A 25,683-nucleotide genomic window follows, 5' to 3' on the forward strand; every position below is an offset into this window, starting at 1 on the left:
ACTGGTAGCAAGCATGACGTGTTTGCATTTGTCTAGCCACCCTTGTACTGTGTAAGTGAGGAAGCCCTGCCTCCAGCAAGTGAGTGACATGGTTTATGGTTCCTGAGGTGTATTGGCTAGACTACAAAAGCTCTGGCATATGTTTCCCAAAGCAAAGTGCTTTCTGCCTTGGAAGCTATATGCTGACAACATCAGCTCTTTTTATTCAGAAAAAATGATAAAGTATTTTATTCTACTAGCTATTAACATAATATTCTACTAGGCAAATCAATTTCAAACTATGTAAAGGGTTATAATAAATTAACATCCTTTGTCGTGAATATGAGTGCAGTCTTCATCGATATGAAAAATGGAATGGAATTTTCTAATTGCTGTTGAGCAAATGAATTCTTACCATTTATGTAACTTAGTGTTAGATTATTGCACCACCACTACTGAAATAGTGTTTTCACCCATTTTCTTGTGGCAGCAACTCATATAGGCACAGCATAGCTTCACCCTAACTACGTAGACAGTGCATTGTTACATTGGTTCAAACCTCTTCTGGCAGGAAGAAAAGAAATACTTTTTAAAATATAGTTTGAGTCAGTGTGTTTCTGTTCCATGGCTGAGAGAAAAGACACATTGATTAGATGAGTTGCAAAATTTAATGAGTTGCTGATAGTAAGCATACCTTTTAGGGGGGAAATGGAAGCATTTATGCTACATCTTCAGAATAGGATGCAGCCATATTTAAGAATGTAGAAGGATGAACTTGCAGGGGGGAAAAGACAAAAATACTGTTTTTTAAAAAAAGCTTCCATGAGAAAGAAAGTAAATTTGAGGAAGGAAGAAAAAACTATACAGGTTTTCTTCAGTACATTTAGCCAGAATGGCATATATACATTGCTTCTTCCAGTGGAAGGATGCTGTTTCAAATATAAATGTGTTCATTAAAAGTCTGCTTGGATGATGCTATAATACAGATGCTTCCTCCATGGCTTCAATCCATCTAAAAGAAGGGGGAAAAATCAAAAGTCTTATTGTATGTCTCTTTCAAGCCAATTTCATAATTAAAATGTACACATGCACAGCTCTTTCAGGCCTGATTTTAAAATCTGCTAAATTTGAGAATTGGAGAGCTTGGGTAATTTTTTATCTCCAGCTTTTCATTAACTTGGTTATAGTGAGGAAATGAGATATCTTGCCCTCATTGCTGCACAGTATATAATAAAAGATGGTGGCTATAGCACAGTTTGTATGAAAGGAGGGAAATCTGTGTATGCACTGTGTACATGGTTAGATATAAATTAGTTTTAGGCTACATCCCTATCTAGACTTAAAGGTAAAGGTTCCCCTTGACAATTTTTGGCCAGTCGTGTTCGACAATCTTCTGTGGTCACATGGCCAGTGCGACTTAGACACGGAACGCTGTTACCTTCCCACCGAGGTGGTCCCTATTGATCTACTCACATTCGCATGCTTTCGAACCGTTAGGTTGGCGGGAGCTGGGACAAGCGACGGCTGCTCACTCTGTCGCGTGGATTCGATCTTACGACTGCTTGGTCTTCTGACCTTGCAGCACAGGCTTCTGCGGTTTAGCCCACAGCGCCACCACGTCCCTAGACTTAGCTGGGAATAAGTCCTGTTGGTTCTGACTAGTATAGGATTGTATTTTCTCATATATATTTATCATATATTAAAAATATGCCACACAGATGAAATACAGAAAGTATTTAACCACAGAGTCAATATTAATACAGTACCTTTTGTAGGCCACCCAAAAAAAGCACAACAGTTCATGCAACTCCTGGATTCCTTCAACATGCAGGATTTTACTAAAGGCACATTTGCTAAATCAGAAGTTAATCATCATGAAGTTCCTTTGTGGTGATTAATTAGATCAACCAATACTACCCTAGACATCTTGCCAAGGCCAAGCAAATTTGACTACTGTGTTAATGCCTTTGTTTGAGACAAAGCTGGTTCTCGTTAAAGTGCAAATAAAAGCTGTTACAGCTGTTTAGCAGCAAAAGGTTTCTAAAAGAAAGGAGCTCATAAGAGGAATGAGAAGCATTGCAAGCAATTTTTCCATGGTTAGTAGGTTATCATGGGCAGACTGATACCCAGTACCTCTGTGCTGAATTGTTATCCTCTGCTCGGAAGCTATAAAACAGAGTTTGCTTGTGGTAAAGGTGGAAAACTGCATCCATATTTCTGTCGTCCTTTTCTGGGACAATTGTGAAACCCAGCAAAGGCATACTCTCTGTGGCGACTTTATCCTGAAATCAGTGTAGAAGGGGGAAAGGGCCTTTAGAGGAGTACCAGACACAAGGTTGTAAGTGAGGTCTTTGGAAGAGAAGGTGAGATTCCATTCAAAGAGGATGTATTGAAAAGTCTTTGTGCCTATGGATGCACTATTTCTATTCTGGAGAATATAAAACGAGTGCAAAAACTTTTCCCCATATTCTGCTATAAATAGACTTTAGTGCCTCATTTTCCTGATAGAAGAATATAAACCAAGTTGTGCTCCAGGTGGTACTCTGGGAATTTCCCATCTGATGACCATAAAGAAGTCTGCAGCATGTTTTAATGCTCATTAAACATACCATTTTAAATAATTTATATTCTTCTGGGAGATAATATTAAACATTTTTGACATATCAAACTCACTTTCTAGTTCTATCGATCCTGTGGTATAAGATTTTACAGGACCCCAAGAATACTCTTCATGGGGCAGGCCTTACCTCGTTTGCTGTGTAGGTGTAGAGCACTTTGCCTTTGATAACAAACCACAGCTTCTTCCAGTGCCTCTTCCCTCTCTTGCATCTGCTGAGATAGCCACTGATGGAAGAACCTTCTCCTGAAGCTGCCACCTATAGATAGATGACAACAAAACATTTAATGACAACAGATGGCTTGGACTGGGGCCTGTTGGTTTTACCAAGAACTCTCCCCTCCAAGTTAAATAGTTTTCCATTTTAATAGGTAACATTTTTATAAAATAAGTATTCCTACTGGTTGTCATAACTGATGTTTACTGGCTTGCAGGTGAAGGGAGCCCTTGTGCAATCTAGCAGCACAAGCCAAAAATAGGTACATAGGATAATATAAGTGATACTTACTATAAAACTGCCTCTATCTAGACAAGAAAGATATCTGTCCATCTCATATGCAAGGATACTAAGCAAGATCCAATAGTTAGTGACTACATTGTAATTATATGGTGCTGGACAAACAAAGAGGTCTTTTTGTATAGTCCACTGTTTTTGGCAACGTGTGTCAAAAACGTTTAGTAAACAGAAAGTGGTTGGTGAAGTAGCATTTCTCACTGGAATAGAAAATAATGGTTAGGTAGAGTCTGAAACTAAAACTGAATACATCGTAAAGCTCAGGCAAGCTGTGTTTATTTAACTCTTCAGAGAAAATCAGGCTTTTCAGTCTATTTCTTTGGCTTTTCTCTCTTAATATATCCCTCCCCTGTTTACATTGTATACAATGTTTTATTTTGTGAAGCTCCTGCAGGCTAGCCTGTACCATGCACGCTCAGTCTTATAAAATCTGTTTAGCCATTCTTCCCTTTTGAAAGGTCTTTTTTGAGGCTCAGTATTTCAGCCCGTGCATCTTGGATGCTTTCTAAATAACAAAAGTGGGTGTGGCCAATCATTATCTTTCAGGATAAGCAAGTTTGGTCTTTTCAATAGATGTGGTCTGTTTTAAATCTGGGACACATGGAGGATCGCATATTTCTGAATGGGGTGGGGTGGGAGCAAAGCAGTTATTTTTAAATAACTATAACTTTAATACCTTTCCCAAACTTCCCCATATGTGACACAGAGCAAGAGGAGATTTTCTGCCACAAACGTGCCAGATTTGGTGCTCATTTGAATCCAACAATTTGTAGAATTGCCTTATAGAATGTTGATTTGCTGTGCTACCACAAAATCATTGTTGCACTCTCAATTCACCTAAGGCAATCTTATCACTATGGCTATGTGCTGCCCTCTTGTGGGAGTCACTGGAACTTCATTTTTGCAAATACTGTATTAACATTAATAATAATAATAATAATTGTGAGCTGTCAAATCAATTCTAATTTATGGCAGCACTTTCCAGGGTTTTTCAGTAGAGAGTAGTCAAAAGTGGTTTACCATTTCCTCATCTGCGGGCATCCTGGAAGTGTACAACTTTGCCCATGGCCACAGAGGCTGGTTCTTCTGGGATGCATAGTGGGGAATTGAATTCCCAACCTCTACTTAACTCACTGAGTTATCCAGCCAGCTTTGTAAATATTAGTCGTGATAAAATGACATGGAAGCATGCCGTGGGAAAGTGAAAAATTAACTTGTTTCAAACAGGAATAGAAGTAAGTTGCAATAATGAATTCTAGATTTTGACATTAAATGAAAACTTGAACATTTCTATTATCTCTCCCCTGCTTTATTTTCCATTCCAGTGCTGGAATTGGATTTAATCCCAAAGTTAACATTTGGCACAAGAATACACTCTGGCAGAATGCATATGACACATTAAGCACATAGAGCAGCCTAATTCTGCAATACAGAAAATATTGAATATTGGTTTGTGTATTAAAAGTGTCTTATTGTTTAGTTTCTTTGCCTATTTGCAGGCCTCCATGATCCTACCTCAAAAAGAGCTGAAGGGATTTTCTTTTGCCTTTTGAAGGACGAGTAGTGGATATTGTGGAAGACAGAAGAAAAGGCACTGCTTGACAACCTGGATGAACTTGTGGGGAAGCTCATACTTATTGGTCGTTCTGTAATAATAGGGAAAAAATTAAGCAGATAGAAGTAAATTTTATTTGGTGCATCAGTACATTAGCCAAAATTTCAGACTAATCCCTCTCAACACATTTTACTGTTCTTGATTATGGGTTTCCCACCTATAGTACTCAAAGCGCTCTCTGGGCAGCTTATAACATAATTACACAGGCTACACATTGCTACCTGAATCTTGTCAGGATCAAACTCAGGCCATGAGCAGAGTCATGACTGCAGTACTGTGGCTTAACCATTGTGCCACAAGGCTGTCCACTAGATCAGTGGTTCCCAACCTTGAGTAATCCAGGTATTTTTTTGGATTGTAGTTCTCAGAAGCTAAAAGACAAGTTCTCCAGTAATGGAGGCAGTCAAAGTTTCTTGAACCCAGTCTTCCACTAGGATCTCTCCCCAAAGCTGAGGTCGGTTTGCTCATAAGAGATTTGTGTACAGGCCCTGGCCCCCAGCTAACAAAGCATGCAGTCGTCAGGGCTGAAAAGTCTGTGCACCCCTAGCTTACTAGAATGGGTAAGAACCCACCTCTCCTCTTCAGCTCTGCATAGCAGCCATCACAGACTTTTGCTAGTCGGTCTTTGAGGTACTTCAGGGGATACTTGTTTCTCGAACAGTTTCGACAAATAATCTGCAAAGGCATAGGATGTGGTGTACTCAATCACCCTTAGAATGAATGGAAGCTGGAAGCAAATTGAAATTGGAATGCAGTCCCAGTGCAGGAGTATCTAGTTTTGAATAATCCCTGCAATTTATGATTTAGCAAAGGACCGTTAAATGATACAGAGGTGGGACAAAGAGACCAGGATGACTGAAGAAGTGAAATAAGTTTCATTTTTAATTTTTTAAAATCTCTTCTTTGGATATTTATGCTGACTAAAGTCCTGTTGCTTAGCATAGTAAATCGCACTATAATAAATAAATAAATAAATAAATAAATAAATAAATAAATAAATGAATGAATGAATGAATGAATGAATGAATGAATGAATGAATAAATAAATAAATAAATAAATAAATAAATAAATAAATAAACAAACAAACAAACAAACAATAGCTTGTTGAGTCAGTCAACGCCTTCAGTTTTATTAATTCAAATGGGCCTATTCAAAACTGTGATTTAGGATGCTAAAGTAAGCCACTATTAGAGGAGGCCCATTTGAATCAATGGAACTCATGGAGAAATTGACTCACCAATAGAGATGGGCCCAAATAAAAAAAAATCTATTGCAAAATTCATCAAAAATTGCTAATTTATTAATTCGTATTTGTCAGATGTGATGACCCTTGACAAATATGAATCAACAGATTTTTAGTGATTTTTAATTAACTGATTTGTTGGGTTATAAATTGCCTCACAGACACCTAGAGACATGAAAATTATAGAGAGGTGTCCCCTGACTTTCCTCTGCAAGCTCTGCATGTTTGGTGAAGATCGGGCTTTTCTCAAGACAGCTGCTGAAGGGCACTTTCCTGGGGGGACCCATTTTGTGGATGTATAACATGGATGTCCTAAACCCAATCAGCACCAAACTTGGATGGATTGTAGAGGAGAGTCAGGGGAAGCTTTTCTGCAATTTGATGTCTCTAGATGCTGGGGGAGGGGTGCTTTATAGGGTTTTAAAATTACAAGCCATGATGGGGATGTATAATCTCCAGGCTTAAAAGGAAGGTCCTTCAAAATGACAGATGCAGGGGAGGGGTATCAGGAGACAGGTCTCTAGTTGTCTCGTGTGCTCCCAGAGGCATCTGGTGGGGCCACTGTGAGATACAGGAAGCTGGATTAGATGGGCCCTTGGCCTGATCCAGCAGGGCTCTTATATTCTTATCAAGAAAGTAAAGTGAAACCAGCACTGTGGGAAGGGCCATTCCCCTACCAGTCTCTAAACTGGAGCTGCAAGTGATCTGTGCTTATTATATATCTGATAATCACAGCAAGCCCTATCATTCAGCAGAATGAGACAACAACCTTGGACAGTGGATGTTAGCGCAGGGGAACAGCAGTTCTCTACTGGTCCACCTGTTACTCCCTTCTCTGTGTATGTTACTCAGCCTATCCTCATCCTCTAGCCTGCTGCCACTATCGGTATGGAGTTAAAATGCAAGCCATTTTTGCGGCATTCTCCTTTGCCCCAGAAAAGCAAATTATCTTAACCTTGCCTTGTTATCCAGGTTGTACAGATGAAAAATGCAAAGCTTTTACTGTTTGACAGCAGAATCCTGTTCCATGTTGTAAGAAACTTTTACTGGGTAGATTTTGATCAAAATCTTTTGCTGAGGAAATTTGAATTTTGACACAACAGATTTACCTTCCCACATGCATGGCAATGATGACGCCTCAACGTGAGCTTAAAGTCACAGCCGCAGTTCATGCACATCATGACATGAGACACAGGTACCAGGGTTGGAGGCCTCTCACCTAAAGATATTCCCAATCTTTCCCTCAGCTGGAAAAAAACAAAACACAAGAGCACACTGGTTTATCTTTCCCACATAACACAAGGTCCGCATTTCAGCTTTATGTGATGACTAGACTCTTTTCATGATTCAATACAAAAAGTCGTAACTGTAAACACATGTATCAGCTGGTCTGAGCACTCTACTTTCTGATCTTTATTGTGGTGGCAGTTGAGGGGAGAGGACAAACATATTCCTCAAATGTGGTGCTTTGCATGTGTATTGTGAGTGCACTTCATGGCCCTCTACACACCAGAGAAGTGAAAAATGCTTGCAAAATAACTCATTATTAGTGAGATAGGCTGTCTCAACACACTAAGTTTATCAAGTCCAAATTGCTAGCTGCTGCTGAAGTTCTCACTTTCACCATGCAAGAGAGACAAGGAGCGAGAGGGTTTTTTTTGGTTGTTTCCATGATGGGTGCAAAATGTGTGAACAAAAACTACTTTTCTTTGTCTGAACCAAAGTGTGTGTGTGCATATATACAGAGAGAGAAAGAGAGAAGGAAGGAGAAAGCGAGAGAACGGAAGAACTCTGTAATTGATCAAACAAGCTAATTTTTGAGAAGTCCAATAAGGCAACAGTTATCTCTTTGTTTGTTTTGTAATTTAGGAAAAATATGTGATCTCACACTGAGAATGCCAGAAAATATTTTGCAGGCAAGGAAAAATAAGCAATTTCTCATTCTCATGCACGATTAAAATACAAACAAAAAATTATATCCACAACAAACACACTAAGACTGTACTGTCATGGACAACATGACATTCCCCATAAAGCCATTCATTGTGCATTACCAGATACAGGCTGAGTGGCATATTTTCTCCCTACTTTCACAAAGAAGCTAAAGGATTTGGGGATCAATCAATATAGTGACTTTCCAGGAGTAACTGTGTAATATTACCTTGTTCCCAATGTGGTAAAGAGGACTAGGGATACCTAGATTTGAATCCCTGCTCAGCCATGGAAATTACTGGTGGAGTGGAACAGTGAAAACCACTCCTTAAATGTCTCACATACCTTGAAATCCCTATTAGGGTCACTGTAAGTTGGTTACAACTTGATGTCAGGTAAACTAACGAATATCAGTTTGGAGGTAGTTTTTATAATCTAAGAAATTTTAGTGGTGTTATTGTAATGTCCTTATGTGCTATAATTTTAAAAAGAATAAAAATAAATTAAATCATGTTAAAGCATAAGAATCCGGGCTGCAGATATTCAAAGGGCCACTAAGTGGAGTAACACCATCCCTGCACAGTTCAGTCTTTGATAGGCTGCAACATGTTAACATATTCTTGGAAAAGAAAGGCTATCCAATTCCAGCCTCATTCTAGCAGAACCCATAAATCCTCTGCATCTCGATGCCCAGGACATGTCTCCCAAATCTACTCCCTACATCACTGTTGAGGAATCTGGCAGCAACTTCAGCAAAATTAATATTAAGCACGCATGCTCCAATGACCTTTATTGTTTAACCTTTGCAGAGCAATCTACATGAAAGTAAGATAAATGCCTTTCCCTAAGGGACTTTCCCCCCCCCCCCTCCGCCCTCAAATAGGTTAGAAAACCAGTTGGGATCTGCTCTTACTTCAATGCTGTTGTGAAATCCAGCTGCACTGTGAGCCCTGTAGTCATCTGGGATGCTTCTGCTGATGCAGTTGTACCACTCATCCCTTTCTGAGCAAGAGCTGTGGAGAAAACACATGACATCTCCATCACCGTTGGACCCTGTTGGTTCTCTGAGACTGAACTTCCTCCTTAAGATTTCCTCTCCCCAGACTGACTTCCAAAGCATTAGAGAGGGCCACAAGGGATATTAGCTGCAGCCTTTAAATTCGGGGTAATCTGATATTTCACTCTCTGACAGAGAACATCTCACTTTGACAGGAGAATGGGAAATACAAACCTACACTTTTGCAGACTGGTCATTAGAGGTCACTGTTGAACTATGAGAAATTTGCAGAGCCGCTGCTTGGTAGCAAATTCTACTTTTCTGTCTGTTTGGCTGGACTTCAATCTCATTTGTCCCTTTGGAAGTCCTGTCTGCCTGATGAGTGCCATACAGGCAAAGAGGAGATGCCAGGTCTCCAGGGAGAAAGGCAGACTGAGATTTAAAAAGCCATGCAGGACATAGTATTAACCCATCTTCTCCAAAGTCATGACTCTGATCCAAGCCACCTCTTAAACACACAGTTCAATCACCCACTCATCTTTCAGTCTCATCTGCTTCTGGAGCAAAGGGTTAAAGGTTCTTCATCAGCTCACAAAGCTGCATTCTGAACAATTTGCCTCTATCACTGGAGTGTCAACCTTCCCTCTTTTCTGGGAGAGACCTGGTGTCTGAAGCCAAAGAGAACATCACCTTATGGACGGAACACCCTTGGAAGACCTAGGTCATGGTCACATGACTGCCAATATGGTCAGGCTGAAGGGCATCAATAAGAGCCCTGCCTGGCCCGCATTCCTACTTTTCTCAAGTTTCCACTGGCAATATGTGCAAGGTGCCTTTGGGCGCCCTTGGTATTTAAATTTATTGGCTGCAGTCCAACTAAGAAAGGACTCCAGTGTAAATCAATTGGCATAAATTCCAGCTGTGTATTGCAACACATTACGATTTCAATGCAGGCATTTGTTGCTGTGTTCCAGTCATGCAGATAGCAAATGACTATGCTGATGTCTTAACTGGCAATCATTCACAGCTGATATTTATGTTGATGGATTTATCGTGGCAGTCTTAAGTAACAAAATTCTTGCCATTATAAACCATCTGTTGGATTTTTACACAGTGCTACGGTTTTGCTGGATTTTAATATTTTGTAATGTTTTCATTGCCTAGGGTGGGGAATGAGACCTACCAAGAATACAGTCAAATTAAACTCCCCTTGCCACAATACAACACCTCCAGGTTGGAGCAAAGGAATTCTGTAACTAAATGGTGAAGGATTCTGGTAACTTTGTCAATGTTTCACAGGAAGCTGTGCAATTCTGGAATCTGTTAGCATTAATTTTAAAGCTATCTGCTCAGCTTCCACAGAAAGTTCCCAGTAGCACCAGTATTGGGCTGGCTGTATTTCTGTTGTGAGCTCTCTGTCTTCATCACATGGTACCAAACAAAGGCATTTGAGACTAGTATATCTTTTGTAGGAGAAAACCAAGAGCTGATCAATGACGCTTGGCTGAGACGAAATCCCCACACACCCCATGAGTGAGCATTTAACTGTGGAAAACATCAGCTGCTATAATAAAGCTCAATGACCCTGCTGACAAAAAGTGGACCCAAGACAGTGGCATTGTGAAATAAGACACTGTACATCACACCACATGGGCAACGTTCACGGCCTTGCTTACTTTCCACACTCCTCCTTTTCCTTCTGTCTCAAAGACTTCCTGATATGCATGTTGTCATGTTTTTTAATGACAGGACTCCTGTATCTCTGCTAACTGCTTTAACAAAACATTAGCAGGGGAAGTCTCTCTTCAACACATACAACACCACAACTGCATGCTAGGAAAAGCTTCCACTATAAAGACGTAAGTGGCTTACCAGTAAAAAAATATTAGCTGCAACCTGCGAACACATACATAATTTCTGGAAATAAATAGTATATAATGCCATTTAACTGACTATATTCATTTGTACAACGAATCATGGCTGTGGGCTACGAAGCAGAGGGGAAGAGGATCTGAAAATAAATGTAGGCAGGAAGTAGTAAAAATATGACTGGTCTTTGCATCATTCCGTAAACAAATATATGCACAGCCACACCACTGCATTTTCTAATTTTCTTTTCATGCATAAATGCAGAGAAAATGTAAGGCATAACATCCAGGGCATTCAATGTGCAAGAAAACAAACCACAGCATAAAGGTAACCTGTCACCAACTTCACAGTATTTAATATATATTAGGTTAGCTTTGAGAGAGGAAAGTGCATATGAGCCAAGCTTAAGCCACCTGCACATCAACTAAAGCTTGGTTCCCAGCAGATCTTTTATTTGTTCTTTCCTCAATCAAACTACATTTTTGAATCACAACATTACTTAAGAGTGATGATACCCTTAACAAGAGAGCTCAGACAACTTCGTTTTGTTAATGGGTAACAATTTTCCCCATGTATGGAGCACATCATTGGGGTTTTTCGGGCAGAGATCATTGAACAGCCCTCGATACATGTACTAGAACCTTCTCCAGCCTAGGATCTCTAATGTCTAGCCTTATGATGGTCTTATGATCCCTCTGTATGAAGGCTTGTTTGCCTTTTACAATGCACATGTGCTAACTAGAATTATGTTACTAAGCATTGTTACTAAGCATTGGTGGGTAGTAGGGGTTAATCAGTGCAACATGGGAACTCACAGCAAAAGGGAATCCATTACAAGGCTCAATGCCACAGCAGCCTGGAGATAATTTATGGCATGACCTTTTGCTAAACTATCTAAAGTCCTGTTATTATGAAGCAGTGCCTGGTTGTGACTGTGTGTCTGATAGGCAGATGAAGCACAAAGAATCACATTCATTTTTTTTGCAGTTGAACTAACTGTATTGCCAGCCAGCTAAACAATAAAGTAGAGATGGCAAGGAATGTCAGTGGTAGATTCAATTCTTCAAAGCGCATCTGGTTTATGAATGTGGGATATTGTGCTTCTGTACCCACAGTTCAAAAACCCAGGAAATGGCTGCACAGTATTCTGCTCACATTGCCAACAGGAGAAAGGATGTCAAGCTTTACATACAAAGGGAAGCCTAAATAAAGGCTGAGGGGCTTTACGCCGAGAGAGGCCCGGAAAGAAAGAACAAAAAAACGGGCCTTCTCGGCAGTGGCCCCTTGGCTGTGGAATACTTTACCAACGGAAATCCGCCTGGCTCCCTCACTGGGTGTTTTAAAAGCCATTCAAAAACTTGGCTCTTTAGGCAGGCCTTCCCTCCAGTCAATTAACTGTTTCGTTCTTTAGTTCCCCGTCTTGATAATGTACATATCCACCTGTTAGTTTATTGTATTATTATGTTTTTAGTAAGTATATTTTATTGTATTTTATCATTTTTTATAAGCCACCCCGAGTAGACTTTGTCTAGAGGGGCGGGGTATAAGTCTAAATAAAGTAAAGTAAAGTAAATATTGACAACACCAATGGCAACAGTTGAGATGGTCGATATCCTCTTGTGTTCACTACTATTCATGTAGTGACACCAAGCAACTGAAAAATCCTAGAAGCTCAGTCTTTTTTCACCAGTTAACCACTTCTCACTCAAACACAAAGCAATTTTCAGGGCTGTGTTTCAACAAGTGGAGGATGCATGCAGCCTACCAATAAATTTACTTCCAGAGTCCCACTTGGTAGAGCAGAATGGCAGAACAAGGAGTCCTCCCTTAAGCTTAACCCTATTGCATTGGACTGAAGAGTTGGTGCTGCTTTCAAACTATCCAGATTAGTTGAAGGCAGGACCAACCTCTCAGGGGAGATGAACACAAATATTGTCATGACATGTGGCCAGGCCAATTGGACCCTCCCCCAAGAACTGGGGTATCCACTTACTGCTTGCGGGACGTGCAGCCGTTGTCATTTGCACCACGCATATCACAGAAGTAGCCTGTCTGGGGCTTCCATGCCTCCCTGCATTGCTGACCAATCTGGTGAGGAGGTGGAATGACAAGTCTCCTCACTCAGTTATTGAGTGGTCAGCAGTGCAGGCAGTCAGGGAAGCCCAGGCCGGGCTACTTCTGCGCTTGGCGCAGCACAAACGATGACAGCTGTATGCACCACACCACAAGCAGTAAGTGGACAGCCCAGTTCAGGGGGGAGCGTCCAACTGGCCCAGCCACCTGTGATGCCAATATTCATATTCATCTCCTCTGGGAGACATGTGGATATTCCATCTCTAATCCAGATCCCAGACCCTCACAGTCCAAGGGTGTAGAGCAACACACTGCTGTTAGCTAGGGGATTCTTCCTTTTGGCACAAATGCACAACCAAGGCTGAATGTCAGTTTCCAGGACCTAACTTTTCTTCTTTGGGCCCAGGTGCCATCCATCATGCCACCAAGCGTCCATTGATATGACCATGAGACAACCCTGTGATCTCCATGTACTTCTTGATTATGATGGTCATTAACTCATCATGAGGAAGGCTCCTTGTAAACAGAGACTTCATTATATTGTCAGTAAAGTTTTAAAATTTTCTTCTGTCATATAAGTACTATAAAATGCATTTAAATTCACTGAGGAGAATTAGCTAATTACTGCTTTTCATTAGTCCTCCAGTTACCTCAAGGACATGACAAGTGAAATGAAGCAGAAAAAGTGTGACAGAGAAAAAAATTGCAAAAGATCAAGACACAGATCATGAGTCTATCAGAAATAGATTTCCTGCTCTTCCCTCTCTGTCTGAGATCTTCTGAACTGCCGTTGGCTCATTAGAAGTGCTGAGATAGTTGTGTCTTCTAAGCCATATATTTAAAATGAATGCCTTCTTTATAGTCAAACACCCAGCCATTATCTGCCACAAACTATGGTTATTAATGGGTTTTAAATATAGTGAGACAATTAGATCTGGGTGTGGGGGGAGCACTTGTCTAGAAATTCAATATTTAAAAAATGAATAGTGACATGATACTACCTACCTTGCTGATAAAGTTAGGCAATTTTCAGCGTATTCAATCTTCAGAACATTTTGGGCCTTTTCTGTCACTGGACGGCTAACCTAAGGAGGGAAAATGGCATTTGCATGAAGGAAGTAAACAGGTTAAATGATTCAGTGTCCAGAATATATGTAGTCACTTTCATCTCTCCTCATTCATGTAACAGGAGCTATATGACCACTTCTGCAGTTGCCTCCGAAGAACTCTAATGTTCTTACAGTTTGGCTTCCATAAAGGGTTCACAGAAAAAAAAAACCCATAAGGGATCGACCTCCCAGGGAGATGGACGTCTCTTGAAACTCATGTAAACTCAAGAGAAAGACTAACCAAGTGGACTGGTTTATATTTTATTTAAAAGAAAAAATGTTGCCAGGAATGATGGGGAACTGACTCACTTATCACAGCTTAATGCAAAAAAAGCTTTAGGTGCAACTTTCTTCAAGGGTTCTTGTGCACAATCCACTGTAGCTAAAGCACAATTAGTTCTGGGGCAACTGGAAGACCAACAGGTTTCCTGTTGCATAACATTTTATGGGGTTAGATTGTATATCATCTAATCCAACCATCTGTTCAATGCACATATTCCAAAGCTAGAACATGTCCAAGAGGTGGCTATCCAGCCTCTGTCTTCCAATCTCCATCAAATGAAAAGATGATAATTTACTCACATTACATCAGTTTGTTAACCAAAATAATGGGAAACATTATAAAGTACTTTAGTAAAATAGCATATAATTGTGTGAAAAAGAAAGCACACCCTCCTCAAAGTCTATGGTTTTATGTATCAGGACATAATAAAAATCATCTCGCCTTTAGCAGGTCTGAAAATTAGGTAAATACAACCTCAGATGAACAAAAACATATGACATATTATACCATGTCATGATTTACGTATTTTATAAAAATAAAGCCAAAATGGAAAAACAGTAGGTACACCATTACAGCTTCCATAGGAATTAAACTGCTAAGTACAGTGGTGCCTCACATAGCAACGTTAATCGGTGCAGCAAAAATCATTGCTAAGCGCTTTTGTCGCTATGCGATTTAAAAAAGCCCATAGGAATGCATTGAAACGCCTTCAATGCGTTCCTGTGGGCTTAAAACTGACCTTTAAGCGAAGATCCTCCATACAGTGGCCATTTTCACTGCCCGGTAAGTGAGGAATCCGTCCCTAAACACAGTGGGCAGCCATTTCTTTACCCGGTGGCCATTTTGGAACCACCAATAAGCTGTTTTAAAATAATTGCTTTGCGATGATCGGTAAGCGAAACAGGGAACCGATCATCGCAAAGCAAAAAAACCCCATTCAGACCATCGCAAAGCGATCACAAAAGCGATCGCAAAATCTTCATCACTATGCGATTTCATCGTTAAACGGGGCGCCCGTTAAGCAAGGCACCACTGTAATAGCCAGGTGCTGCTAACTAAATGCCCTTGAGTAATTGAACCACCTCTATGAAATCGGACGTTTTAGCAGTTTGCTGGTCTGGAGCATTCAAGTGTGTGTTAACACAATGCTAAGGACAAAATACATCAGCAAGGATAGTAGAGAAGCAATTGTTGCTGCCCATCAATCTGGGAAGGCTTATAAGGCCATTTCTGAACAATTTAAAGTCCCTCATTCTACAGTGAGAAAGAGTATTCACAGGTGGAAAGCATTCAAGAAGTTGCCAATCTTCCCAGGAGTGGACATCCAAGGAAATTCATTGAACAAGAATGATCATGTATAGTTTGTTTGGGAGGGTTGCCAGGAGAAAGCATCTAAAGAACATGGCAGCATGGCTTAGGTTTGCAAAGTTGCATCTGGACAAACCACAAGTTTTCTGGAACAATGTACTTTGGACAGATGAGGCTAACGTGGAGATATTTGGCCATAATGCATAGCACCACATCTGGCGAAAACCAAACACAGCGTATCAGCTCAAACACCTCATACCATCAAGCACAATGGTGGAGGTGTGATGATTTAGGCTTGTTTTGCAGCCATAGGATCTGGCCACCTTACAGTCATTAAGTCAACCATGAACTTCTCTGTATACCAAAATATTCTAGATTCATATGTTAGGTCATCTGTCTGACAGCTAAAGCTTGGCTGAAACTGGGTTGTGTAACAGGACAATGATCCCAGCAAACCTACAACAGAATGTCTGAAAAAGAAAAGAATCAAGGTTTTGTAATGGTCCAGTCAAAGTCCAGACCTCAACCTCATTGAAATATGCTGGTGGGACCTTAAGAGAGTTGTGCATAATCAAATGCCTGCAAATGTCAATCAACTGAAGCAACATTGTAAGCAAGAGTGGGCCAAAGTACCTCCACAATGATGTGAGAGACTGATAAAGTCATACAGAAAACAATTACTTCAAGTTATTGCTGCTAAAGGTAGTTCTGCAAGCTAATAAATCATAGAGTGCACTTAATTTTTCACACATGTCCTCTCCATTTTGTTTTTTATTTTTGTAAAATATATAAATCATGACATGGTGTAATATATCATGTGTTGTTCATCTAGACCAGCAATGGTGAACCTATGGCATGCATGCCACAGCTGGCATGCAGAGCCCTCTCTGTGGGTATGTGAGCCATACGTCAATGGATTGCTACCCTTAGCAGTCAAACCTGAGGAGGCAGATGCTGCCGTGGTGCTAGCATCATGACAGGCAGCGGGCCAGGATCTGGAGCAGCTGGTGCTGGTGGGCTGGCAAGCTATAGGTAGTGGCAGAGTTGGGCATAACTTGAGGTGGATCCAGAGTGGGGTCTGGAGGTACCTCCGTACCCGGGATTCCTGCTTCTGCTGCCACTTCCCCTTCTGCTGCTGCCACTTCTGCTGACACCCACTGGTGTTTTTTTCCCCCCAGTTTGGGCATTCAGGCTTAAAATGGTTCCCCATTACTGATCTAGACCTTTCCTTTTGTTTGTTTATCCACCCTTTACCATCCTTCTACAAAACAGGAAACAAGGAATTATGTAAAGGTCCCCACCTACAATAAAGGGCATTTTTAATACCTATTGTGAAGCATGAAAAAAATTCATCAAACTTATTTTAAGTAGGTAATGTTAGGTAATGTTACTGAAGTTTATTTTTTTTCTTATTTTGATAGTTCTAATAGACAGTGGCTGAAATCCTGTTGCTTAGTGTAGTGAGCCACACCAGAGTAGACCCGAAAAATCAGTGGGGTTCTGGTGAGTCAACTCCCCTGTCAGTTCTATGGTTTCAAATGGGCCTACTCTAGTCATGACTTACTACACAAAAGTAATTTGCAATTTGAGTAAGCCTATTTGAATCAGTGAAACTTATGGAAATGCTGACTCACCAAATTAACACTGATTTAATGGGCCTATTCTAGTGCAACTTATTATACTAAGCAACAAAGTTCCAGCCATTGTTTAACTTTATGGTGATGTAGCAAAGGACTTCTTTCTTGCTCTGTGGTTCCAACTCCTTAAGCAGCCCTCAACCAACAGAAGCACACCTGGGATCCTGACTAGATCAAACACCTAGTTTCAATTAATTCATAAGCAACAGCTTGGCAGGCTACCTCAGTAGGACTTCACTGACATGCTTGCTGGCCACTCCTGAAATGGTTTTATACTTCTGTAATTTATGTATTTCCCATTTTATCCTTGTAACAAAGATAACTTGAAAGACAAAATGCCCTGCACTTTCCTTCCAAGCAAAGAAAATTAAAAGGTTTTCAGCTAAATGAAATACAGTGCTTACCCTCATGCCAGACACAGCCAAGGTGCTCTTAAGACGATATTTGCCATCCTTCTGGGGATATGTATACAGCAGAACATCATTCATCTGTATGAAGAGAACAACCAAAGCAATTACTTGCAATATGCCGGTCACATCCCCTTGGCATGCTACATCCAGTACAAGGATTGCACTCTGGATTGTTGCTGAAGAACAGTCTGGTCTCCAAATGCTGTAAGGACCAAATTGCCATGTTGTGAAGCAGGACTGGTTGGATTTGGGCAGAGCTTGGAATGTGACAGAGTTATTGCCTCCTTGTCATCCAAGCCCAGCTTAATCCCATATCTGTATACCAGCTTCCAGTGGGCCAAGTGCTTGAGCGCAATTGGCCATTTCAGTTTGTACTGCAACAAGCAGACAGCACTTATTGGCTCGGGTAGGATCCAAGCATCTCTCCTGGCTCTTGTGTCAAAATGAAAACGGAGAGGCAATGTTTCAGAAGCCTTCCCCAGCTAGCCGTTGCTGTCAAATGCATGGTTCTGTCAGAGTCTCACTAATCCCAAGGCTACTGCAACATTTTGAGAATTTTTGTACATCAGTATTTTAATATTTAAAAAAGGGTACTGTATTTGCTAGCTATGTGCTCTCTAAGAGCACTCATGCTGCACTGCAGTGCCAAACCAATCCTAATTAAAAATAAGTACATATTCCATCATTCCTTTAATCCTTCAGGAACATTGGGTAGCCATGTTTCTTTGTCAGGAAAGCTCGAAGCAATAAATACTATTTACTATCTCAAAACCTCCTAGCAGCTTTGGAGATGCATTTTCTTTTCAAACTAAAATACTGGATGCTTTTAAGTGATAATGACCATGGACACTAGCAGTTAACGAGGCAGCCAACATTTTCAATGTCAAATGTATCGTTCACTATTTATGCTCCTGACTGACAGAAAAATCTAAAGCACATTTATTTGACTTCAGTCATTTTTGCAACTCAGTACATGTTTGGAACTACAGCACATGTCTTTATGAAACAGACTAGCTGACCAGCATAGCAGTTGTTCTGAATAACTTATTGATAATCTAAGTATTTCACCTTTTCCCATGTTGTACCTTACTCTTCAGTAGACTTAACTGCTTTATTTTATCTAACTGTATCTATGTTGCTGTGTATTACTTTACCCAGTAGTTTCAAAACATTTGATAACTACTGTTGTAATTCTTATTATGAAATATAACTATGATAATCACATTCTATCAAATCAATTTTGACTTACAGAGATCCTTTCCAGGGTTTATTAGGTAGAGCATATGCAGAAATACTTTATCATTCTCTTCTTCTGTGGGCATCCTAGGACTGTACAGCTTGCCCAAGGCCACACGAGCTGGCTTTTAGGAAGCACAGTGGAATTGAACTCCCAACCCCTGGCTCCAGAAACTCAACTTAATGAGCTATCCAGCCAGCAAAGAAGTAATTAAAACACTGAAAATCTTGCTAGCATCTCCCCTTCTCCATAGAGAATCAATGACTCTGTAAGAGCTACGAAAAAAAGATATATACATCTACATCTACGTATGTCTATTAAGAGTCCTGTAAGAGTGACAAGCAAAAGTATTTAAGCAATAAACTATTAAAGCAAAACATTTTGGCTTCCACCTTCTTCAGTTGCTTGGATATATCCTATATATCCAGACAGAGGATACAAACTGGTACCGTCTGTCTGGATACAATGTCTTTCTGTGCCAAAGGCCAATTTACTGAGCCCTGGGTAGACCCGCCTTGAACTGCCTCAGCAAGACTTTGTCCATCGACCGCCTTTCATTTGCTCCTCCTTGGGGGCCTGATCTATAGGTTGCACAATTGGCAGAAAACATCTTCTCTGAAGGCTTGATCTGTCTGGTATTTTGTTTTAATTATTATTTTGGGTTTAGCCTGGAGAGCAGTGACCCTAAATGGAGCCTGACTAAACAAGGGACGAAAAACCCAAGACACAGAGTTGTAATTGGAAAATAAAACTGAATCAATAATAAAGAGGAAAAAAAGAATGTGCAAGTAAAAGAGCCAACATACTACAAAACAGCAGTAATGGATGAGGTGTGTCATAGGAGCCTTGGAAAGGAAAGGAAAGTCCATTAGGCAGCACTTTGGACAAGAAGAAAGACCCTGATAAAGAAATCTCATAACACACATACAGAGCTGTAGCCTTGCTCTGCAACATAAGAGGTTAAGAGATAGGAGGTGTTTATTCAGCTGAGGATTAGGGAAACAAAGTTGAGCCACCGCAGCAGTGACGTACAGCGCTGCCTTACATGGAATCAGTATGCTTTGTCTGCATGATCGAGTATTTTTACTGTGCCTGGTAAAGAGGATCTCAGAGGCTTGTGTGGCTTTCCTAATCAGGGAACTTGAAGTCCCTTTAATGGGAAATGTGACGTATGGCTCACCTTATAGCTGAAAAGCAGGCAATATACCTCTGAAGTTCAAAGCGTAAACATTGGTGAAACAGTCAATAAAGAAGTGGAACAATCAACACATCCATTCCCTCCCATACCTCAGATTTGCTCTGCTCTCTGATCAACTCTACCAGATCTGAGGTCTTACTATCCTGCACTAACTACAGTTCAAGATTTTAATTCCGCAGTTTCGATGATAGACTTTTCATATAACAACGTAAAAAAAGGAGCTTCTCAAGGAAGTTTCTGTATCATTTGGCTATTGGTTCTTAAATCACCCATCCAGCACACATGAATCTCTTCTACACAGTAACCTCCCCATACACAAACTGACATGATCTCATAAATCCCAGTTTAGCAAGGGCTGAACAGACCCACAGAGACAAATTCATTGCATCCTTTTAGAAGTTGGATCAGTAAGGTTATAGGAAGCAAGACCCTGGCTATTAAAGAATGGTGTGCTGTAATGACTTCCACTAGATTGTGCTTTTTAAAGGAAGATTAAATGTGGGTTTGTAAAAATCAATGCCAAGGGAAGAGTATCTAGAGAAGTCAATTTTATTACTAAGTCACAAAAATTTTCTTGGTTCGTTCAGCTGGTAGTTTAACCTGTACAATGAGATGGTTCCGGCGGAGAAAATACATGAGAGAATTTGGTTGTAGCTTCCCTTGAATATTCAAAGTTAATTATGGGTAGAGGTTGTGGCCTCCATTGCCCGTTAATGCAGCCACATAGTTTGAGGTCAGCCCAAGTTACAGAAGAGACAGCTAATGAAAGGCACCCTACCAACCAAAAAATTAGTTTGTGCGAGGCACTGTCAGGCTTCTCCCAGCATGCACTGCTGCACCATTTGGCTGCAAATCCTGCTTATTTTATTTATATGAAATATTTCCACAAAGCCCAAGACATTCTACGGTTGGTGTTGATTAGGGAAGCCACCCTGGTGTACTGTTGCTATGGTAGCCATGATTAGTATCCCTCAGTTTTATTAAACATTAATGGTGGCTGTGTTTGTTAATTGCCCATTAGAGTTATTTCCCATCTGTTTTGTCTTTACATTTAAGGAAATGTGTCTATAATTTCTTCTAAAGCCTCACTAGCCATGACTTGCCACTACGACATTCAAATTAACTTGCTCAGCTTGCCAGCATGGGGAGGGGGATGCTGCAGGCTGATGCCAGATTTGGTCTATACAAAAGAGTTATATGAATGTGATTGCTGGCTTTATACTAGAACAGCAGCCATCTTGTTTCAGAAGCACTTTATAATACAGTAGTACCTTGGTTTACGTACACCTCAGTTTATGTAATTTCTGGTTAATGGAAATCCGTTTGAAATAATGCCTCAGTTTCTTTTGGTTTGCGAAGGAAGTTTCCCCATGCCTGGATGTTTAGAGCACCGCCACCACTGCTATGGCAATCCACATGTTGGTTTACGAAATGTCTGCATTACATAATTTTCTGGAGAACATATTAATTTCGTAAACTGAGGTACTACTGTATAAACATCCTGAATATGACAGTGTGCTGGCCAACTTATGGAGCATCACTGCTTCCTTTAAAACATGTCCACCAACTTGACCAAGATTATCTTTATTCTGGTAATCCCTTTTATTCAACGCTTGTCTATACTTTGTTTTTACGTCTACCTCTGCCTCTGCCTGTTTATCTACCTATCTATCTAAATAAAATATTTATATGCTGCCTGTAGCGTTCAGCCCTGCCCTAACCTGTCCGTCACAGCTGAGCAGTGTAAAAGGAGCCATCTCTAGTATACACACATCCTATGCACATTAGCTTGCCATGTGAATAAGGATTACAAACCTAATTGTGATATTCTCACCAGACCTACTGATGACCTTTAGGTTAACTGATCGTATAGAAACACAACCAAAAATAGTTTTTCAGCCATTTTACTTTCTGGAAGTTCATTACCTGGAAAACTGTTTTTGAAAAATCACAGGCATAGGACTGCACAGCCGTATTGCACTGTCTTTTGCTTCATCCCAAATACTATTTTCAGTCTAACTCTAGATTGTCTTTCTCAACAACATGTATGCCTGATCATGCAGTTCATTTCTGGCAGGGTAGCAGAAAAACTGTCATTGGTGTATATTCATGGGTCTATTAAAAGCTACAAGAACACACTTTCCCTGTATCTCCAGCTGCCAAGGGATTATTATTATTTCTCCCCTGCAGTGAACAACCAGTTTTATTCTACACTGCAAAACGTCCAACAGACACCTAGACTCATAGCTCCCTCAGAAACGTCTGCCCTGTAGCCCCTCTAATTGTAAAATTTACTCTCATTTCAATGCACACTTTGTTTCAGCTACAACAGTAACTCTATCACTACCATTTTTATAGCAAGGATAAACCTTGAAAAGCATAATTGAAACTAGGGAGATCTTTATGTCTTCCACTGCTGCTTCCCTGAACAAGCAGGAAAAGGATAAACAAGGGACTATCCTGGTAACTAGAAATCTTGCCTGCTATGGCCACAACAGTGCTAAGCAAAAGCCACTCAACTCATTGGAGGGAGGAATGTCCACTGCCCTGCTCAGAGGCAGGCTAGCCATGAATAAGTCTTCATGTGCTCCAGAGTAAAACATCCAGGAAAACAACAATAACACACGAGTCTTGGCTGAGAGTATCTCAACAGCTGGATCTTGCAAAGGCTGATACAAAGTAGACTTGGTTTTGAAGACTTAACGGAATTCAACATATCTAGGACGGATACCTCACTTTACAGGGACTGAAAATGGCTGCCGTATGGAGGATCTTCCAATGGAGCAGGTATTCAGCCCATTGGAGCGCATTGAATGGTTTTCAATGCGTTTCAATGGGGTTTTTTATTTCGTTTGACGACATTTTCGCTCTACAGCGATTTCACTGGAATAAATTAACGTCGTCAAGTGAGGCACCACTGTATCCAGTTTCACTCATTTACTTCTGGCTGAAGTACAAAAGAGCAGCAACAAGAAAAGTACCCTAATATTCTTACCAAGAACAAATGTCGAGGGTGCCTGTTTTTCCCAGACACTTTCATCAATGTTCCTTCTTTAAGAAATACCTGAGGGGGGAAATACAGAAGTATTAGTACATCTTACTTTTGTAGACTATTCAAGGGCTCAGGAGAGAACAAGAGTGTTCTCTCAACATACACCTGATTCACTAACCCCACCCCATGTGCTGGTATCACTGCCTTAAATATTCATATATTCACACACACACACACACACACACACACACACACACACACACACACACACACACACACACACACACACACACATACACATTCAGGCAGTTGCTTCACTATATATATAGTTTTTGGTAAGCCACTGCAAATACCTACACAAAGACAGCTACCTTATGAATTAAAAGTGGGCCCTCATGTCCATCATACATGTAGAGCAGATTTACAAGGAATGCTCTCTCAAGAAAGAAAAGCAGTGTAACCAATAATAACATCATAAAATACAGAGGTAAAAGGAAAAGGCAAAATACTGTAAAAGCTTAAAGATATATCTTGATCAAAAAGACTGCAAGAATTAAAAGTGTTTTACTCTTGAACTAAAAGATAGCAGAGATAGAGAGATTAAAGAGCTTTCCATCTGATCTAGTCTGGAGATAGACACCTGTTGCAGTTCCAAAGTGTTTGTTGAGCCATCAAAAGTTACAGTGCCCTTCATTTCCTTATGAAAGGACCTGATGAGGTTAAGGAGTCGAGGTGAACATCCAGTCTTGAGAAGAATTTTAAAAAGGCCATCCCTGCTAACCAAATCAAAGGCCTTTGTAAGATCTATGAAGGCCACAAACAGTTGCTATCATTGTTTTCTAGAATGATTTCTCCTGCAACTCTCTGAGGGAAAATACCATGTCAGTAATGGATCTATTAGCTCGAAACCCACACTGTGATTCTGGATAGACTCTGTCTGCAAGCACCTGGAGTCTCTTCAGCACAACATGGGCAAGCAGCTTCCCTACAATGCTGATAAGAGAGATGCCACGGTAGTTATTGCAGTCGCCCTTGTCTCCTTTGTTCTTATACAATGTGACAATGTTTGCATCTTTCATGTCATGTGGTACTGCACCATCCCTTCAGCAAAGACAAAAGATCTCATACAGCTCAGTGGCGATGATCTCTTTACAACACTTCAGCAGGAATGTTATCCTTCCCATGGTGCCTTGCTGGAGGTGAGGGAATCCAGGGCCGCTTTTATTTCTGCTAAAGTTGGTTTGCTGTCCAACTCTTCCACGACAGACAGGCACTCAATGTTATTTAATGCCTCTTTGATTACTACATTCTCTCTGGAATATACCTCAGAGTAGTGCTGTACCCAGCGTTCCATCTACTGTGCTTGGTCCTGGATGATCACGCCTGTAGCAGACTTCAAAGGAGCAGATTTCTTCTGTATTGGACCTACGTAAAGCCTGCTTTATACTGCCATACATTCTCTTGATGTTACCTGTGTCCGCTGTTATCTGTATCTGAGAGCAGAGCTGAAGCCAATAATCGTTAGAACTTTTCCTGGCAGCCTGTTGGAATTTGTTACGAGCAATTCGAAAAGCCTTCAAGTTGTACTCACTAGGACAGGCTTTGTATGCTGCTAGAGCTCTCCTCTTTTCCTTGATGGCTGGCATCAACTCCTCCGCGAGGGCTTTGAACAAGTCTGCCATATTTTCTTCTTTTTGCCATATGTATACAAGGCAGTGTTATAAACACTGTTCTTGAAATGTTCTCATCTTTCAGGAGCACTTGGGCAAATTCCTCCACTTTTCTTTGATCTCGAGTCTTGCTGATGTCAATACGTGGTCTTCCTTTTCTTTTTCGTGTGATCCAATCTCTTTGTTCACAGTGTTACTCTACTACACATCAGGGAGTGATCAGTATCGCAATCAGCACCCTGATAGCTGCATGTGATCGTAATACTATGAAGGCTAGAGCGTCTAGTGAGGATCAAATCAAGCTGATGCCAATGCTTCGATCTTGGATGTCTCCAGGAAACTCTGTGGTGAAGCTTCATATTAAAGAACATGTTGCTGACACAAAGACCATAGTTACAGCAAAACTCCAGCAAGCAAGAAAGGTTAACATTCATGCTTTTAAAAAAAGGGAAAGTGAACAGGGTAGAAGGTATCGCTGTATATTTTCCTGACACCCACCAGCAGATTCACCTCTAGATTTCAGTGGCCTCTAAATTTTGGTGCCCTGGGTCAAAGCCTCCGTGGCTCCAATCTAAATACTGCTCCCAAATAGAAAAGAAACCGAAGTGAAAGAGGAAGAGAGAGGGTTTCAGACACATAAGATGAACAGAAGGAGAGAGGAAAAGGGCTGGTTAATGTCCTCACCCACTGATGGCTTCTGCCCTGCTGACTGCTCCCAGGAATAGATTAACCAAAGGGAACATTGCCTCAACAGAAAAACACTGCCTACCTCAAATGATCACTATTTATGCCCATAAAGCACATAATAATTTTTCATGCACCAAACATGTGTGATAGACATGCATTTAGGGGTTGCCGACATCTTTCCAGCAAGCCTCTTTTAAAAACATCACAATATATAAGTTTGCTCCGTGAACTTTTTTCTTTTTTTTTTGAGAAAAACAGGCATGCAGCCACTGAAAATGCATACATTTCTACTTATCTCTTATCATGCAACTG

At 40.6% G+C, this 25,683-nt stretch overlaps 1 protein-coding gene across 4 annotated transcripts in view; it reads right to left on the minus strand.

The window, feature by feature from the left end:
- Positions 1-628: 628 nt before the first annotated feature.
- FGD5 (FYVE, RhoGEF and PH domain containing 5) overlaps positions 629-25,683 on the minus strand; it is a 162,121-nt gene continuing 137,066 nt past the window's right edge. For 3 of the 4 annotated variants that reach the window (XM_020802797.3, XM_072989496.2, XM_072989495.2), the window contains exons 12-21: positions 23,018-23,086; positions 17,582-17,665; positions 13,846-13,925; positions 8,815-8,914; positions 7,079-7,216; positions 5,298-5,400; positions 4,626-4,756; positions 2,727-2,855; positions 2,113-2,261; positions 629-991 (exon numbers count right to left, since the gene is read on the minus strand). In XM_020802797.3, the coding sequence (XP_020658456.3) occupies positions 955-991; positions 2,113-2,261; positions 2,727-2,855; positions 4,626-4,756; positions 5,298-5,400; positions 7,079-7,216; positions 8,815-8,914; positions 13,846-13,925; positions 17,582-17,665; positions 23,018-23,086 (1,020 nt within the window). In that variant the 3' untranslated portion in view covers positions 629-954. The remainder of the gene's footprint in view (positions 992-2,112; positions 2,262-2,726; positions 2,856-4,625; positions 4,757-5,297; positions 5,401-7,078; positions 7,217-8,814; positions 8,915-13,845; positions 13,926-17,581; positions 17,666-23,017; positions 23,087-25,683) is intronic. The other variant, XM_072989497.2, reaches the window with a different exon arrangement.

This window comes from Pogona vitticeps, chromosome 2 (genome assembly GCF_051106095.1).
Source record: "Pogona vitticeps strain Pit_001003342236 chromosome 2, PviZW2.1, whole genome shotgun sequence".
Taxonomy (NCBI): Eukaryota; Metazoa; Chordata; class Lepidosauria; order Squamata; family Agamidae; genus Pogona; species Pogona vitticeps.